The sequence below is a fragment of the Protopterus annectens genome, chromosome 7.part0, assembly GCF_019279795.1.
Source record: "Protopterus annectens isolate FY-2018-M chromosome 7.part0, PAN1.0, whole genome shotgun sequence".
NCBI lineage: Eukaryota > Metazoa > Chordata > Ceratodontiformes > Protopteridae > Protopterus > Protopterus annectens.
Genome location: NC_056739.1, coordinates 1,316,276,353 through 1,316,293,994, shown reverse-complemented (window position 1 = coordinate 1,316,293,994; position 17,642 = coordinate 1,316,276,353). Strand labels below are relative to the sequence as shown.

The window sequence follows — 17,642 nt, the reverse complement described above, 5'->3', positions numbered from 1 at the left end:
GTTTTACTTTTACTCAAGCTGTTTGAGTTTAGAAATCGTTACCTCCTGCCAGTCTTCTGATTTCCAGTGGTAATCTGGGCAGTTTGCAAGGTGACAGAGTTGCACAGTGGTAGGCTTTACTGCTAGGATACATTCAGAATCCTGTACGTTTTTCTGGGCTGCAGACAAACAGTTCACATCTCTTTTCTGAGTTCCTTGACCACAGGAGACTGAGCACTGTAGGTAGAAAAAAGATTATCTTTCGTGTCAGCATGTTTCAGACAGGACAGACTCAAACAAAAGGCTCTGAAAACACCTTCACATTATGGTACATTCAGGCATGGTACTAGGAATAGATAAGCACTTAGTGTATTCTGCAGGAAATACTCATTTGGATTTCTGTTTGCCATCTTTTCTTTCTTGATTCCCATATTTCACTGATGTAGATATACTAAGAGTATTATTGAATGCAGGACTAACAAAGACAAGAACAGAGTTACTTTGATTTCCAGAATTATATTTATAGTAATATCATGCACACTTAGTCAGTAATTGTTTGATCAACGTGTGACAAACTATGCGTATGAAGCCTTGCAGAATCAGTCTTTCTCACCATTATATGATCGCTGACAGACTGACAGGGAGAAAGAGATCAAGAACTTACATGAAACATTCACCACTAACTTTGACAGCACGTATATGATAATTTAGTGTCAAGTTGAATTATTCAAACATAGAAAGGGCTCCCTATTGAAATGCCGAGTGCCAGTATGGAAAAAAGTCTGAAAATGCGTGAGAAGAGTGAATCTCAAACATTGTCCTTCTCCTTCAAACTTCTTTTTTGCAAGGCAACCCCCTCCATACTGTCCTTGCACAATACAGTATTACAAAACAGCTCCACTTTATTATTTGCTTGACAACCTGAGATATTCTATATATGTCTATTATAGCCGGTGTGTATGGTTTGCTTTTCATTTTTTTTAAATGTTTCTGTAGCTTGCTTAAGCAAGCAATAATGCTCGACAGGGTGTGGGTTATTGTGTAAATAATGCCAGTCCAGGCAGAGGGCCTCTACACCTATGGAAGGGCATTATTCACACAATAACACATACCCTGGAGAATATTATTACACTTAGAGAATTGGGCTGTCTGTAAAATTGTTGTGTTTCAATTACTTATTTATGTATTATTACTATATTATTTTTTCATATATTGTTGATGTAAAATAGTTCCTGCACCTAATGTTTCAAAGTTGCTGTAGTATATGTAATTGTGTTGGGGGAAGCATTTACATCCAAAATATATAATTTTTTAAAAATATCTAGATAGTTGCTTTATTTTTTGGTCCCTTACTCCTAAATGTGTGGTTGCCAGTGACTTGAGATTTCAGTCATGAAATAATGACACAGATTTGACTTTCAGGTTTTATTTCCTTCAGAAAATTCATGTTAACACAAATCCTGTAATTTAACTTACTTAGTGATTATCATAAGAACAACATTTAAAATCTGTTCCTATTTTTGAGCCTTTGTTCCCCCTTTATTTCAGGCTTTATCCAGATTTCTTGAGCTAAAAGATCAAGAGGTACGCAAACCTCTTACCTGTTTCTGCCAGTGGTCAATCAATCTCACTGTCTCTATCTCTCTCTCTCTCTCACTCACACACACACACACACACACACACACACACGCACACACACACACTTACACTTCAGAAAATGCATGCTAACATCCTATTACTCAAGCAAGTTTGTGATTTTTTTAACAGAAATATGCTCCTGTTTTGAGCCTTTGTCTCCCCTTTATTTTAGGCTTTACTCAGATAACTTGATCTAAGAGGTGAGAGGTACATAAACCTCTTCAATACTGCCACTACCAGTGCTAGATCACTCTCACTCTTCACTCTTCACTCTCTCTCACTCACACACAACTCACTTTCATGCACACAAGCATGCATTCACACACACAGACAGAAAGACACAATACCACTCAACTGTACAGATTTTCACAGAATGTCCAGATTTTTGCCTCATATTTTGGGCTGTTCCTTTTTTTTTCTGGCAAATCACTGGGATGATCTCAGGATTGAAGTCAGTAAATAATGACATACATTTGAGTTTCAGACTTCAAATCCTTCAGAAAATGTACGTTAAGACAACTCCTGTTACTCTAGAAACTTTCTAAGTTTATAAGAGCAATATTTAAAATCTCTTCATATTTTGGGCCTTTGTTCCCCCATTCTGTCAAGCTTTGCCCAGATTGTTTGTATTAAGAGGTTGAGAGGTATGAGTCACAAACAGAAACATAGACACACACTTTTTCTGTTATATTTAGTTTTTACACTCCCTTAACAGCAAAAACGCTGCTTAGCAAGTATAAAATAATGGCTTGATCTATCTCACTTTCACTCACAAGCACACACACACACACACACACACACACACACACACACACACACACACACACACACATATACACACACACACACACACACACACAAACACACTTTTGTTTTTAATTTTCTTTCTTTCTTCTTTTTAATATATTTTACACTCACTAAATAGCAGAAGCACTGCTTAGTGAGTGTGAAATAATGGTGACTTCGTTTTTTTCAGTCTGAACTCCATGGCAGCTTGATATGATGCTGTGAATAATTGGACTTATTTTTAGTGGGCATTACTTGTATGTTAACACAATGCTGGAGAATGTTCATTCTCCAATCAGGGTATGATCTAAGGATCACCCATTATTTAAAAAGATTTAATTCTGCTTCACCTTTGTGGCATAGAGGGATAAAGCCCTGACTATAATCCAGAAGACCCAAGTTTGATTAGCAGTGTGAACACTGGAAGATTTTGACAGGGGAGTGTAGAAGTGAATGGCCAACACCAGCTTAACTACCTTGGGCGGGATGGGATGGTGATCCAGTGGCCACAAACAGGTAAAAATTTTACAAATGGAGATGTGGATTTGGTTAACCAAACAGTTACTCCTAAGGCATAATATACCCTCACACTGACGAGGCCACTCATATCAGCCAGCAAGGCATGGGGTTATGGCCTGTAGAATAAAGATACCCTTATGGCTATGTGAATATCAGCCTCCATGATTGACTCATGCCTTACTGGACAAGAATGGTTTGATATCACAGGGTTGAGAGCATATTTTCCCATGTGCACCAAATGAATCTGGAATCCTTGATGGGAATGATTGTTGATGCCTACTGTATTCCAATCAAATAGTTGACATGGTCTTGTTGGCTGGATACTGAAGACAGTAAAATCCAGGCTTTCTAGACTCGGGCAGAGTGGGGTATGTAAGATGGACCATTGTCATCAGTTCCACATAGCATATCTCCTAAATGTTTTTGAGGAGATCCTTATCGTTTAGACAAAAAAAGCTCTGCCTTGACCGGAATCATTAACTGAACTGGGTTGATTTGCTGCGTTGACTCCCTCCACTCTATATCTGAGCCATTTCTGCAGTATTAGACGGTACAATGTTCATTTTCCTGCAATTTTTCAGCTGTGTCCTTCATCACTGTCACATGCAATTTATCTGGCACTCATTATTTATTTTTATATTATATTTGAATCTGGCACAGCATTATAATTAAATGTTTTCAGATTGTAAATTCTCATTTTAATTTTTCTGATTCAAGATTGGAATGTATATTGTATACACTGTATTTTACATTTTCATTTATTTTATACATGTCCATGAACTACAAACATTTTATACCTGTCTACGACCTGTAGAAAATCTAAACGATTGTTACAAAACTGAATGCAAGTTTATACTTTTATAAGTGACTCGTGAAACCTATCTTTTTACATAAACATTCATGTTTTAAATATAAATAGTTTAACAGACTACACATTTTCATCCATACTAGATTAAATAAATTTTATCTTTAAAAGTCAGACTGTCCAAAATGTGAACAGTTACTGTAATATATGCAAGACCAGGGATAATTAGCCTACAGCAAAAACATGGAGGTTCCTGGAAAAACATATGAAATGTGTACAGCTTCAAAAAAGGAAAGCATACTGAGAAGTCCATTAGAACAGATAAAACAACATGAGGTATATATCATACCTGCCCCCAGTCTTCAGTGTTCCATTTAGGGCAGCGCCCACCTCTGCATTTTCTTTGCACATCTGGTTTAGTCAGGTGGCTACAGTATAAATCTTCTATTTGTTTTCCTTCCTTAGTCACACAGGATACAAACCGCATTCTTATTCCTTTCCCACAAGAAACAGAGCACTGTAATGTGAAATTTCAGATATTAAACTCAAAGGTAAAACAGCATTTCCAAATGGTCAGCAAATGTTCCTGTATGTACCCTAAAAATTACAGCTTTGTGAGCTAAACATAAATCTAGTTATACTCATCTTATAAAACAAGAAAGAACTGAATAGTAAAAGAAAGCAACTTTAAGTTAAGTATAAATGCATATTTTCACTGGACAGATCATAATACAAACTATGGAGCAATTAGGTTGCAAAAGAAGGTTTGTATCATGGAGAATATGTCTTCCATGGAACTGTTTTTCACTTCAAATAAAGCAAAGTACTTCTGTTACTCTACTAAAATGTAAGTTGGATGAATAGATGGGTAACTGCAAATTCACCTCCAGTGTACCATCCCCTGTCCCTCATAAATAGGGGAAAACATGAAAATATATTTGAATATATTTGTTGAGCCCATCTCCATGTTATTTGTGTGTAAAATATAACAACTAAAAGCTATCATGAAAATGTAATGCTAGGTTTGTTAAGATCTTCACAGATCAATAGCCTAGTAAATATCTATGAAACTCTGACAAATGTACAATTTGTCAAGACTGTTGAAATGGTAAGATCTACCACTATTAAAGAAAGTTCTACCTTAAGCATGGTCACAATAAATTGATTGCAGGGCAATTTTCCAAATTTCCGGCATCAAATGACATTGTGATAGTACATTTCTTAAGGTTACTGCTAATAGTATTACCCTAAATGATGAAATAAAATTTCACAGCTGTTTGATTTATTACAGGACAGTCATCCATGCAGCATTTTTCTCCTAAATCAAAAATGAAAAAAAAAAAAAGTCTTGCAAACTTGCAAATGTGATAACTTTGCATAATAAGATGTTTAGATTGTGGTTTTCCCTGCGGTCAGTTCTGTCCAGTGGGGGTTGTAGGGAGTGTAAAAGACAAGACAACTTTGGACACTAATTTAATAGTCTTAGTAGCCAAAAAAATGATTTACCTGCTATCTAAGAACTGCATAAACTAGTAAGCTTCCATAGCAAAATAAATTCTCAATGCTGAGTCTCAAGTGAAAAATTGTTCGCCTTGCCAAAAGGCACATCTGGGTTTTAAGGATAGAAGGTGCCGCATGTCTCATGCATTCAAAAGAGGAGATGAAGCAGTGTATGGCTTCAAGATATTTATTGTACATAAACATTGTCAGCATCTGTAATTAGAACTTGTACTTGAGCTAACTGATTCACTCATTATTTATCACACTCTCATGTGCATCTCAATTCATGACTGCATTCACTCTGGCTGACTGCACAAAATGGCTCTGCTCTTGCACTTGCTCAGTCTTATATATGCATGAGCTAAGGGCTACGGTAGTTGCTAAAGTACAACATGCACAGTGATCTACATCCTCCCTCTTAATGAAAGAAAAAAATTTCCCCGTGATTAGCATATCAATGACATTTCAACAACACACCAATCTCAAGTCCAAGGTGTCAAATATTTTGAATTCGGCCTACAAACTCTCCCAGCTCTGGATACGTAGAAGTTCTGTTAAGAATTCACAGGAGAAACTTTCCTTGGGGAACTGTTTGATACGGGAACATTTGAAGACAATTCTGAGCTATTTACAGGAGTAGAAGACACAGAAAGTACGCCATCCTCTGAAATTGGAACAGGAACAAGTGTGGATACATTCTTAGGACTAGAGTCATTGGCACAGGTAATCTGCTGTGCCATAGGTTCGCTGATAGGTAATATACGTCTTCGGTTACATCTGAATTCCGTTCCTTCCGACTGAATGATACACAATTTTGGTTCTTCATGAATATTTTTGATAATACCCACTCAGTCATATCCTTTAGATGTTTGCATCCTTATGGTCTATCCTTGTCACAATGGTCTAAGAGGTTTACTAGATTTATCATAGTACAACTTTTATGACTGGTGTTTTTTTCAAAAGTTGAGTCTTGACCACTCTGTTGTTCTTAGCATTTGGAATCAAGAGTTGTTTACTGATCGGCAAGGTTGGTCTTGTCTGTCTAGACATTAATCTCTGAGCAGGTGAACCAAGTAAGTTATCTCGGGAAATGTTTCTGAGATTGTGTAGGATAAGAAAAACATCGGACATCGGTACCATCTCTCTTGGATTTCTCAAACAAATGTTTTGCACTTTGAACTGCATGCTCAGCTAATCCAGTAGACTGTGGGTACTCAGGGCTACTAGTAACATGGACAAAGTTCCAAGACTCAGCAAATTTGTTAAATTGCTGACTGGTAAACTGTGTACCATTGTCAGGAATTACTTTGTGCGGTCTACCATGGACAGAACAATGCCTCTTCAAATTTGTGATGACAGTGCTAGACATTGTCAGGAAAAAGATCAGTTTTAAACCAATTTGCGTAAGAGTCTACTAATACTAAATAATGTTGACCATTCCATTTGAAAATATCAGTAGCAACAGTCAACCATGGCAATTCAGGAATCTGGTTTAGCTGAAGTGGTTCTTTTTGTTCATGCAATTTAGTATTATTGCAAATCAAACATGCTAGAGTTTCATTCTCTATATCTTTTGACATAGAAGACCAAAATACGATGTCTCTTGCCTTTCTTTTGGTTAAATCTGTACCTGGGTGACAACAAAGTAAAATCTGGATATATTCCTGTTATAATGCTGAAGGAATTATCACTTTAAGACCTTTCATGATGATTCCATCTTCCATTATGAGCTTGTCTGTGTAAGGAAAATACTTCTGTAAATGAAGTGGTAGACTAGTTTGCAATACTGGCCTTGACTGATAAAATGGTTCAGCTTCTGAAGAACAGGGTCTAAAGCCATGTGATTTTTAAGTTCATCAAGACTTGATGAGGAAAAATTTCTGACTTCCATGACTTCCATATCTGCTTTCTCATTGTCATGCTGTTCTGTCATTTGTCTAGGCACTCTTGACAAAGCATCAGCAAGGTAGAGATATTTGGCTTTAGTATAGATAATATTGAAATTGTACTTTTGCAATTTTAACATCATGTGTTGCAAATGTCCTGGGGACTGAATGCACTGGCTTTTTCAGAATAGTCACTAGAGGCTGGTGGTCAGTCTCTATTTGAATAGGTTTGCCATAAATATAATCATGAAACTTCAAACATGAGAACACTAGTGCAAAAAGTTCTTTTTCTATTTGTGCATACTGCATCTCAGTTTCGGTTTAAGTTGTGGACACATAAGCTACTGTTATGACTTCTTGAATACATTTTGCACCAAGACCATACTTAGAAGCATCACATGAAAGAGTTACAGGTTTGTAAACATCATAATATTTCAATGTGCGAGGACTGGCAATTTTCTGTTTCAGAATATCAAATGCTCTTTGGTGTTTTTCCAACCAGGACCAATTTACAGTTTTGCATGTCAACTCATGTAATGATGCTGAAAGTTCCTTCAGATCCTTTCCTAAATAGTTGATCATACCTAGAGAACATTGCAAAGATGTGACACTGTATGGAGCTAGCATCTCAAGAATTGTAGCTTGCTTAGATGGATCTGGTTATAAGCCAGAACTAGTGAACAAATGACCCGCATAAGTAACTTCTCTCAGCTTGAATTTACATTTTTAGGATTCAGTTTATGACTGACTTCACATGCACGGTCTAGAACTTTCTTAAGGTTTCTATCATGTTCGCCTTCACCATTACCCCCTACAGTAATGTTGTCTACTATGATAGCACATATATAACCTGAAAAAAATTTGTTCCATCGCACATTGAACTACTTCAGTAGCAGAATTTATCACAAATAGCATTCTCAAGAATCTGTATCTACCAAATGGTGTATTCACAGTAGTTAACAATGAAGATTTGTGATCCAGCAAAATTTGCCAAAATGAACTTTTTGATTCTAAGACTGAAAAAATAGTGGCACTTGGCATAATAGCTGCTATTTCTTCTACTATGCGCATCAGAGGATGAAGACGTTTAAGCTCTTTGTTTAAGCTTTTGGGATCAATAAATATTTGAATATCATCTGAGCTTTTCTTATGAGTTACGACCATTGCACATACCCATTCAGTTGGTTCTTTAACTGAAGTTATCATACCTAAATTCACCATTTTGTCTAGTGCTGTTTTCACTTTGCTCTGCATTGCTACTGGAACCTTCCTGGCTGGTCTTACAACTTGGATTACTTCATGGTTTAAATTCATGGAATATGTGACTGGTAGTTTACCAAGCTCGTCTTTGAAAATATCAGCATATTCACAAAAATGTTCTGTGTAAAACTATCTTGGTTGTTCATATTTATATGGTGGAATTTCTCATTAAATGAAATGAAGTCCCATTCTGAAACTATCTTTGAGGCCTAACAGTGACTGCATGTGTCTTTTGACTATGTAAAACTGCAAGTCATGGCTGTCCCTTGGCTGCCAGCAGATAATCTACAGTATTAACAGTTTCATTGATCACAGAGACATCATCAACACAGAAAGTTTGATCATTGCTTTCTAACTTATCTACTTGCTTATTTGGATGCTCTCTTTTAACAAATGTTTGTGACACTTTGGACCGGCAGAGCCCTTTGAAATGACTCCACTTTTTACATCTGTGACATTGCTGACCAAAAGCTAAGCACTTTTCTTGTTTAGGTTCATGGTTTCCACCACAATTATGACAAATAGCAATAAAGTTTGGTACTATGGCTAACTTCATTAGTTTATAGTTGGTATTAGAGTTGGAAGCAGCCATGTACCTTTCTGATTTATGCTTCTGTTTCATCTTAGTTTTATGCACACTCTCAACATTCACACTATTACATATTGCAAACATGTTTGTGTTCTTTTCTGTAAGCTCATATATTTGATAAATCTCTATGGCTTTGCTCAATGTTGAATCACTATCCTGAAGCAAAATATTTCTCACTGCTTCATTGTTAATACCGCACACAAGTTTGTCTTTTATTAACTCATCTTGCAAAACACCAAATCTGCACGTTTTAGCTTTATTTCTCAAGTTAGTAATATATGCTGCTATAGTTTCACCAGGCTTTTGATTTATTGTGTAAAATATGTGTCTTTCCATTGTAATGTTCATTTGAGGGTTACACATTTCTCTAAATTTACCTTTTCAGCACGAGTTTTTCCGTGTTTCAGCCTGTATCACAGTATGGCGGTTCCCTCTCCCGTGCATACACAGCAGTTACATACACAAATGAGCACTCCAACTCAATGATTTCTGAGCCTGCTAAATTAAGAAGTATGAATGCCTTTGTATGTGCGTCTTTATAAGACAAAGCAGCTTGTATGAAAATATCATATTCTTGCTCAAACACCCTCCAATTCTCAGCAATATTGTTATCACACACCAGCGGTTCAGGTCTGCGAAATCCCTGTGCCATAACAACAAAATACATTTAAACACAGGCATAGACCAAGTACTTGTAATTATGTTTGAATGTACAACAATCTCTTTGAAAAGACTTTACTCTGCCTCTGCAAGCATTCCAGAAACTTTGGACACTTTGAATAGCTTTAATGAATGCGGAAAAGTAGTACATTGCGAAGAAAAGTGATTTTAGCCCTTTTGTACATTTTAACTTTTCAGGAATTATTTTGAACACTTTTGTGTTTATTTACATTACTTTTATCAGTCTGTCACAATTTCAGACATTTTGTTTATCTCGGTAATCATTTCAAACATTTTGAATGTTTTGACAAGCATTCGGTTACTGAAAAATCATTTAAACAAGATTAAGTACCTTTGACTAACCACTGACCTGTTTGTGAGTTCATTGCGGTATATTCCTCCACTTCTAAGCATGAGCTTCATGACTTGTGTGTTGCTTCAACTTCAGATCCCATTCTGGCACCATGTCATTTTAGACATGCCACTTCTGATACCATGTCGCTTGTCTCATGCATTCAAAAGAGACAATGAAGCGATGTATGGGTTCAAGAAATTTACTGTATATAAACATTGTCAGGAACTGTAACTAGAACTTGTATTTAAGCTAACTGATTCACTTATTACTTCAAACATACTCTCATATGCATCTCCATTCATGACTGCATTCACTCTGGTTGACTGTACAAAATGGCACTGCTCTTACACATGCTCCGTGTTATATATGCATGTGCTGAGTCCTACGGTGGCTAGTAAAGTACAACATGCACAGTGATCTACAGAAGGTGGGGAAGAAAACATTTTTTTTTATCTTACTCTTACAAGCAGTAAGATAATAAGATCTCATAAATAGTGATTTAAGTCTAATTTGTTTAACAAAAGGTGGACATCAACTCACTCTGACCTGAAAACATCAAACAGGAAATGGGAGATTATGGATTTTAGATAATTGTTGCAGGAAGAGATTACAATATGTCTCTCAAACTTTTATCATACCTGATGGGTCTAAGATACTGTGAGCAAACTGGATAATGACCAGTTAGTAAAAAAAAAAAAAGCCACATGGCTAACTCAGTGGTTAACTAGTCTCCCAATTAATAGAACATCCTATCTAACACATAGACATATTCACAAAGACACGCACACATATACACTTGATGTACAAATTCAGCGTAAAATCCACAAGCATATCCTGCACACATACTTCTAGCACTGGATACAAACTGCTGACATCTCCTACACCAAAACTTATAAAACCAAACTCCAAGATCAAACTTGCCTTGGATTAAGTGTCATTCAGGATACAGAGTTGTACAAACACCTTACTAATACAAACACTCACCTTACAGACCTTTCACATGTTGAGCCCCAAGCATTCCTATACACATACACATGCTCAACCCTCTTACCATGAAACACATAAAGCATCACCACACTCTAAACCATTCCACCAAATTCATACTTATACAAAGCACCCAGACACTCACTGCAACACATTCATCACCACAAATCTATACATATACCAAGTACTTCTATCACAACTTGCACCCATTCGAGCACTCACAATACCAAACACTCCTGTCCCTATAAACACCAAGAAGTTGAACCCTCTGTGTACCAGGCACTACCACTACTCTGTAAGCATACTCAGTCATATACTACCCCAAACACTATGACCCCTAACTCCACTAAACAGTTGACCTCAAACTCTCACTCAAAAAAGAGAAGTCAGTAACAAACTCTGTACATTTAAATCCCAATCTACACAATAAAACACACATCAATCCCATCTAATACATATATTCATTGCTATACAGAAATCAGGAAAGTTCCATTCTATATAGAGAACCCAGTCACTGTACAGTAATGAGATCACCTGAGTGCAGACTGTTGGTAACTGAAGATACTTAACGAGTATGCACATTTAACAAACATAGCTGCTGAAGAGCCAGTCATCAATAACACAGCAGGTGAAATTTCAGATTGCACCTTCATATATCTGCTATAAAGTTTTAAAAGAGTCTAACATGGTAGATTAAAGCATGTGGGATAGTTCTGATAATGACAATAGGGTTTAGTTAAAGTTGCAGATAAATCCTTGCCTAATTTACTTTCTATATTTCAGGTTGTGTTACTGGAATTCCCCTCTTGATAACTGTCATATTGACAACACGCCCTAAGCATTGACACAGTAGTCTGGGACTTGGAGACACACATAGACAGTAATCTAGCCTTTGACCATCATATGTCTACAGTAGTGAGGAAACCATTCTATGTTGTGTAACGTATAAACAAAGGTATGGCATCTAGATCCAAGGAAGTCATTGTGCCACTGTATTCGGCATTCATCAGACCTATCATTGAGTACAATGCCCTCTTTGATATGTACCTAACCAGACACATCCAACAGTTAGAATGTCCACAGAGGTGCTTCACTAAAAGAATTCAGGGCATAAGTAACATGTCCTATGCAGACCGCTTCAAAGCCCTATCCCTGTATTTTGTCTCCTACAAACTGTTGGCATACAAGGCATTATCAAAACCCATCCTGATGGACATCCTGTATTCAGCACCAGAATTACCTGTTCTAAATACTTAAGTCTTGCATGTGATATTAATAGGATCTGCTGGAGAGACAAGTATGTGTCCCGGCGACTACCCCTTCTCTGGAATTGGCTCCCCATCCATGTGAAGCAGAGTTCCTTCTTAATCCAGTTCAAGTGTAACTTGGCAATTTGATATGAAAATTCATCCCTGGTTTGGCACTTCTAATGCACATAAGAAGCCTATAAATGTTTCATCTCCCAGGCCCCTGCTTACACTTGTCAAGGGTACCAGAACTTGTCAGAGATTTGCGATACATAGTTAGACTTAAAAAAGGCCCTTGTAGTCATTAGCCTAGTACACACCTATGAACCTATGGATGCAATAATGACTAGTTTAAAGAAAATGTGTAAGTAATAAAGACTAATGACATAATGGAAAGGACTGCTATAAGTAATAACATGCGAACTCTCATTAACCTACCCAACACTGAAACAAATAAGACTGCTATATCAATCAAAATCCAATTATCCTGTTGCATGCTGCCATGACTATAATGGGGAGCTTGAGCAAACGATAAGTTATACCTTCCATGATGTGTATCTCAGCACTGAATAAAATCATGATGAAACACCAACAAAAAGTGTTCTGAAAATAGCAAAACAAGAAATGTCATGCTTAAAGGACTGTCTATGAAATGCTGCTAACCATATGATTCAAAAATGTGTAAAGATGGCTTCTAAATGATGCATAAAGTGACATTTTGTGTGCCATACCCAGCTGCTTCTTGTGGAGATGTGGTACTACAAAAAGAAAAAAAAATAAGCTTTATCCCCATGCCAGTTTGAAATCACAGAAATTCCAAAGTAAAATTGTTGCCACCTGAATCCGTGCTTCAAACATTACAGAAATGTTATTGGGTGGTGCTTCTGAGCAAGAGAAACACAATAATGTTTAGTATGAAATTATGGATGGCAGTTACTAAGGTCCCTTCTCTCCTCTCTTTTGCAATGTTTCCTTGCAGGTCAGTAGGCCATATCTAGGTGCCCTATTTAGAAGAAACTAGAGTTCTAGGTCTCATAAGCATAATGTTTTCAAAGCCTCCCTAATCCAAATGAAACAATAAAACCTATCAATTTTTCTAAAGCATTACAGTGATCAAAAAATGACCAGTCTTTTAAATAACACATTATTAAGTCTCATACAATTTAACTTAAAATTGCATTCTATGCAAATAAAGATAAATAATCAATCTATTTACATCACATGATCATATCACATCACACGAGTAGTTAGTAATGACTAAAAGACTAGAAAAACAATAACTTGATCTTTTTACTAAGATAAAGGGTAGTGGAGATAACCTTCATATGCTCTTAATAAAATCAAAGATATTAGCAAAGATTAGTATGCATGCATCTCAAAATCTGGACAAAGCCTAAAATAATGGGATGACAAAGGTCCCAAAATAAGGACAGATTTTAAATATGCTTTTATAAAGTTAGAAGTTTGCTAGAATAATAAGATTTATATTAGCATACATTTTTGAGGGATATGAAGTCTGACATTCAAATGTGTGTCATTATTTAGAGACTTCAGTCCTCAGTGATTTGCCAGAAAACCACAAAAATTATAAGCAACAGGCCAAAACTATGAGGCAAAAAAAGTTTGAGATGTGTGATAGTATGGTCCTATTCAAGTTTCAAACAAGAACTTAAAGCCACACACACAGTACAGGTAATACTGTCGCCTATGTTAGCATCACAGATCTAGAATTAAGCCTAAAGTATGTTCATGCTGCATTCAGTATTTTCCATGCTTTTACCAGGATTTAGAAATATTTTTTTGTCTCTTATAGTAATCTTAAAAGCTTTTAATAACATTATTGCACAATAAGACCATCTGTTATATGATATCTTTTATCAGTCAAAAAAGTATAAAATAGTATGTCAGGGTGAGAATCACCAACTAACAATAAGAAATTATTTTGGGGTTCCTTTCAGAGTAAGGTCTCCCACCCAGGTGGAAGGGCAACAAGGGTTTCATATCTTACTTGCAATTCTGAGGGACCAATTGTTTGATATTAAATATACATACAAATGTATGATAAAAAGATATCACAGTGAATAAAGGTCAATATATACTTAAAATAAAACATACTGAAAGAAAAAAGTAAATCAACCATAGCAGCTGTATAAAAAAATTATATTTAATCAAACAATAACGACAAGGTTAGAGCTTTCATGACCATAAGTCACTTCATCAGACCATCGTTTACTCTGAGGAAGTGAGGAGGGAGATCTCTGATATCTTGGTATCCAAGCTGTTAAATACACTGCACAGAATCATCTCAGCTCCAAAGTGGGGCTCTGTGCATGGAAATGCCTACATCAGCTGTTTCTTGAAAAATTAAATGCAGATGTTTGTGCTGCTGGTGCATGCTTGCAGCTGCTTGTTGAAACCAAAGTCTAATTAATGCACTGAACTTTCCAGACTATTAACGTTTTCAGCACTATATATTAACTTTTATGCAGTTACTACTAAAATAACTAAAATAACTTGTCTATGTAGCAGATGACACCCATAGTAGTGTCACAGTTTACAGGTTTTAATGTTTAATGTTAAACTTTTTAGGCAGCATGGAAAATCTTCTCCAGTGTACCAGATCTAACATCATACACTTTTAATGTCCTTTATATATTTTTTGTACCATTCGGATCTTGTCCATGAAACAGCCTGTTGTTGTTAATACCTTTGGAATTCTTCTGATGCCATGCAGCCTGTTGTTAAGCTACTTTGTGTTCTTTTTCACAGTGAACAAACTTTTAGGGAGTCTTTTCTATTGTGAATGTTCCCATACTCCCTAGACCTGGTCTCTTATCTGCTTGTACCAAGTACCGGACATTCTGTAATACATTCAGTTGGATGCCATTCAGCTAAGAGAAGTTTAACCCTTTAATGTATATGTGCTAGCAAACAGAAATGTACATGCATCTAAGTGACTATATTTTCCTACATATATTCTAGCAAACAGAAGTGTGCATGCACTGTTATATTTTACTGCATATATATTCTAATAAACAGAAGTATATATGCACTGTTATAAATGTCTAAATATATGCACACACACACACACACACACACACACACACACACACACACACACACAATTATATATCTAACAGTTCTCCTTTTTTGTTTTAAAACACACAAAACAGTTTACATTGATGTATATTATTTGGTCAGGTCATAATTTTCATTATGATTTATCAAAAACACATTAGGAAACATAGGTATTTTGTGCTTGCTGAATTAACTATTTGTTTTTATTTATGACCTTATGTGATGATATTAATGAAAATCCTACATTAATCATTGACAATGTCTGTGGATTTTATTGCAAAGGCATTGCAGCCTTGTTTCCTGGAATAAATACATATGTGTCATAAATGTTAAGCTTTGAATTGTTACTATACATACAAATGAACTGAGGAGCAATTTCTATAAAGAGTTTAAAATGTGACAGCAAAATTGTCTATTTACACAGATTTACAGAATGTTATAGAAAACATGGTTTATACACTGAAGAATGTTGTTTACATATTAAACCATCTGTTGTATAGCATACACCAGGCATATTTATTACTTACTATCAGTTTCGCTTGCACAACATTTTTTTGCATTTGTATATACATGAACTGTAATGTACACTTAGTCCAGTTTACAAACTTAGTAACATTAATATCAAACTGAAGCCTGCTAATTAAACATTTACTAAAACATTGCAGAAATTTCTTTTTAAAGTCAAAATGCTCTTTTTGTGATGCTCATATAGTGGGTAACCATTGTGCCTGTAAATGTACTATTTGTGAGATATCCTGTCCTGTCAGTTTTAATCTTTTTGCCAGTATTTTTATGTCAATTAAATTTAATGTACATAGGCCTGTCCCTATTCCCCCAACAAAGTATCGCACCAAGCTCTCTGTCTTCTACAAAGAAGTAATGTCAGGAGGGAAATAGATATTAAAATGTAGTACTGTTTTTATCAGCTTTGCCCCACTGCCATACATATTGATGACACCCTGATTACTTTATCAAACTTGGCTGTGGTATTATTATTAAAAGTTCTGATAACAAAAAGACAAGGTTGTCTTTTAATGATTACTAAATCATGAATACAAACCAGTGTGTTTCCCTCTTGTACCTTTATTTTAGTCCCTTCTACAGTACTGTTTACACAGTTGGTGTAAAATTAAAAGAGTGCCCTTTCCCTCTGTGGTATGCAGTATTATTTTGTAAAGATATATTTGCTTTATGCTGTAAGAGTTGAATGCATGTCTGCCCTCTGGCTGTTACCCAGACTGTGTTATTCTGGTCTAAGGAAATATCTCCAATATGACATGCTTACCCCTCAGGACAAGAGAAATTGTCTTGAATTCTATTTGTAATATCATTTGCCCAGTACAACCTTATGTTACTAACATTGCCTTTAAACACTATTTTTGCTGGAGTCTCTGCTATTTTTGGTGCTATTATTTAATTACAAAAAATTGTAAAAAACAAAACAGATATTGGTTTAACTAACACATGCTTAAAACAGATATATTTACATTATTTACATTTGCTGTTTGCCTTTTATTCTTGTGCATTTTAAACAGATGCACTTTAGGTGAAAATAAAATACATGCATGTCACTTTTGTGACTTTATGTCTTAACTGTTTTTAACGACTCTTATTTGATTTCTATGCACTAGAACTGTTCTGTTATTTAAATAGTTAGCTATGAGAGGCTGTCTCTGTGTGTATATTATAAGAAAGGCAGTTATACACCTTACTTTACTGTCTGATTTAGAAGCATTTTGATTTAACTGAATGAAAGCTTTAAAACATTTGGCAATAAACAATTAAAAGTATTTAATAGGTTCATAGGCTCATAGGTTAGTACTAGGCTTTCAGCCCTAGGGCCTATACAAGCCTAGCCATAACAATTCCCTGGCTATTTCTTCCCACAATATTTACTTCCCTGGTAAGTAAGGCATTTGTCCATATATTAGATCCTGCTGTGTATGCTAACCATTTTCTAAATGTAGAATACAATTCCGTAAATTATTTTCTGTCAGCATAGCTAACTGCTGTTTAAAGTCTGGAATCCATTTCTTTAACTTTTTACTAACCAGATTCTTTTGATCTTGTAATTTTGCATGGACTGTCTGATATTTCTTAGTAACCTGTTTTGCTGACTGTAAAGCTTTTATACACTGCTGAAAAAAATGTTTGTATATGTTGTTCAAACTTTCTCACCTCATTTTGTTTGTCTTTTAGACGTTTATTAAATTATTTTATCAGTTCACCGTGAACCTCGTCCTTGTTCTTATTTGTTTTGTGCTATACAGTGCTTTATTCCACTTTTGTTTAAAGGGTGCAACAAGATGTACAGGAGATTTTGTCAATAACTGATTTGACTGCTCTTGTAACTTTG

General features: G+C 35.7%; 1 protein-coding gene across 1 annotated transcript in view; it reads right to left on the bottom strand.

Moving 5' to 3' along the window:
* The window catches only part of ADAMTS9 (ADAM metallopeptidase with thrombospondin type 1 motif 9), a 1,232,634-nt gene that overhangs the window by 322,213 nt on the left and 892,779 nt on the right, over positions 1-17,642 (bottom strand). Inside the window, exons 29-30 of the mRNA XM_044077927.1 lie at positions 4,077-4,244; positions 43-216 (exon numbers count right to left, since the gene is read on the bottom strand). Coding sequence (XP_043933862.1) covers positions 43-216; positions 4,077-4,244 — 342 coding nt within the window. The remainder of the gene's footprint in view (positions 1-42; positions 217-4,076; positions 4,245-17,642) is intronic.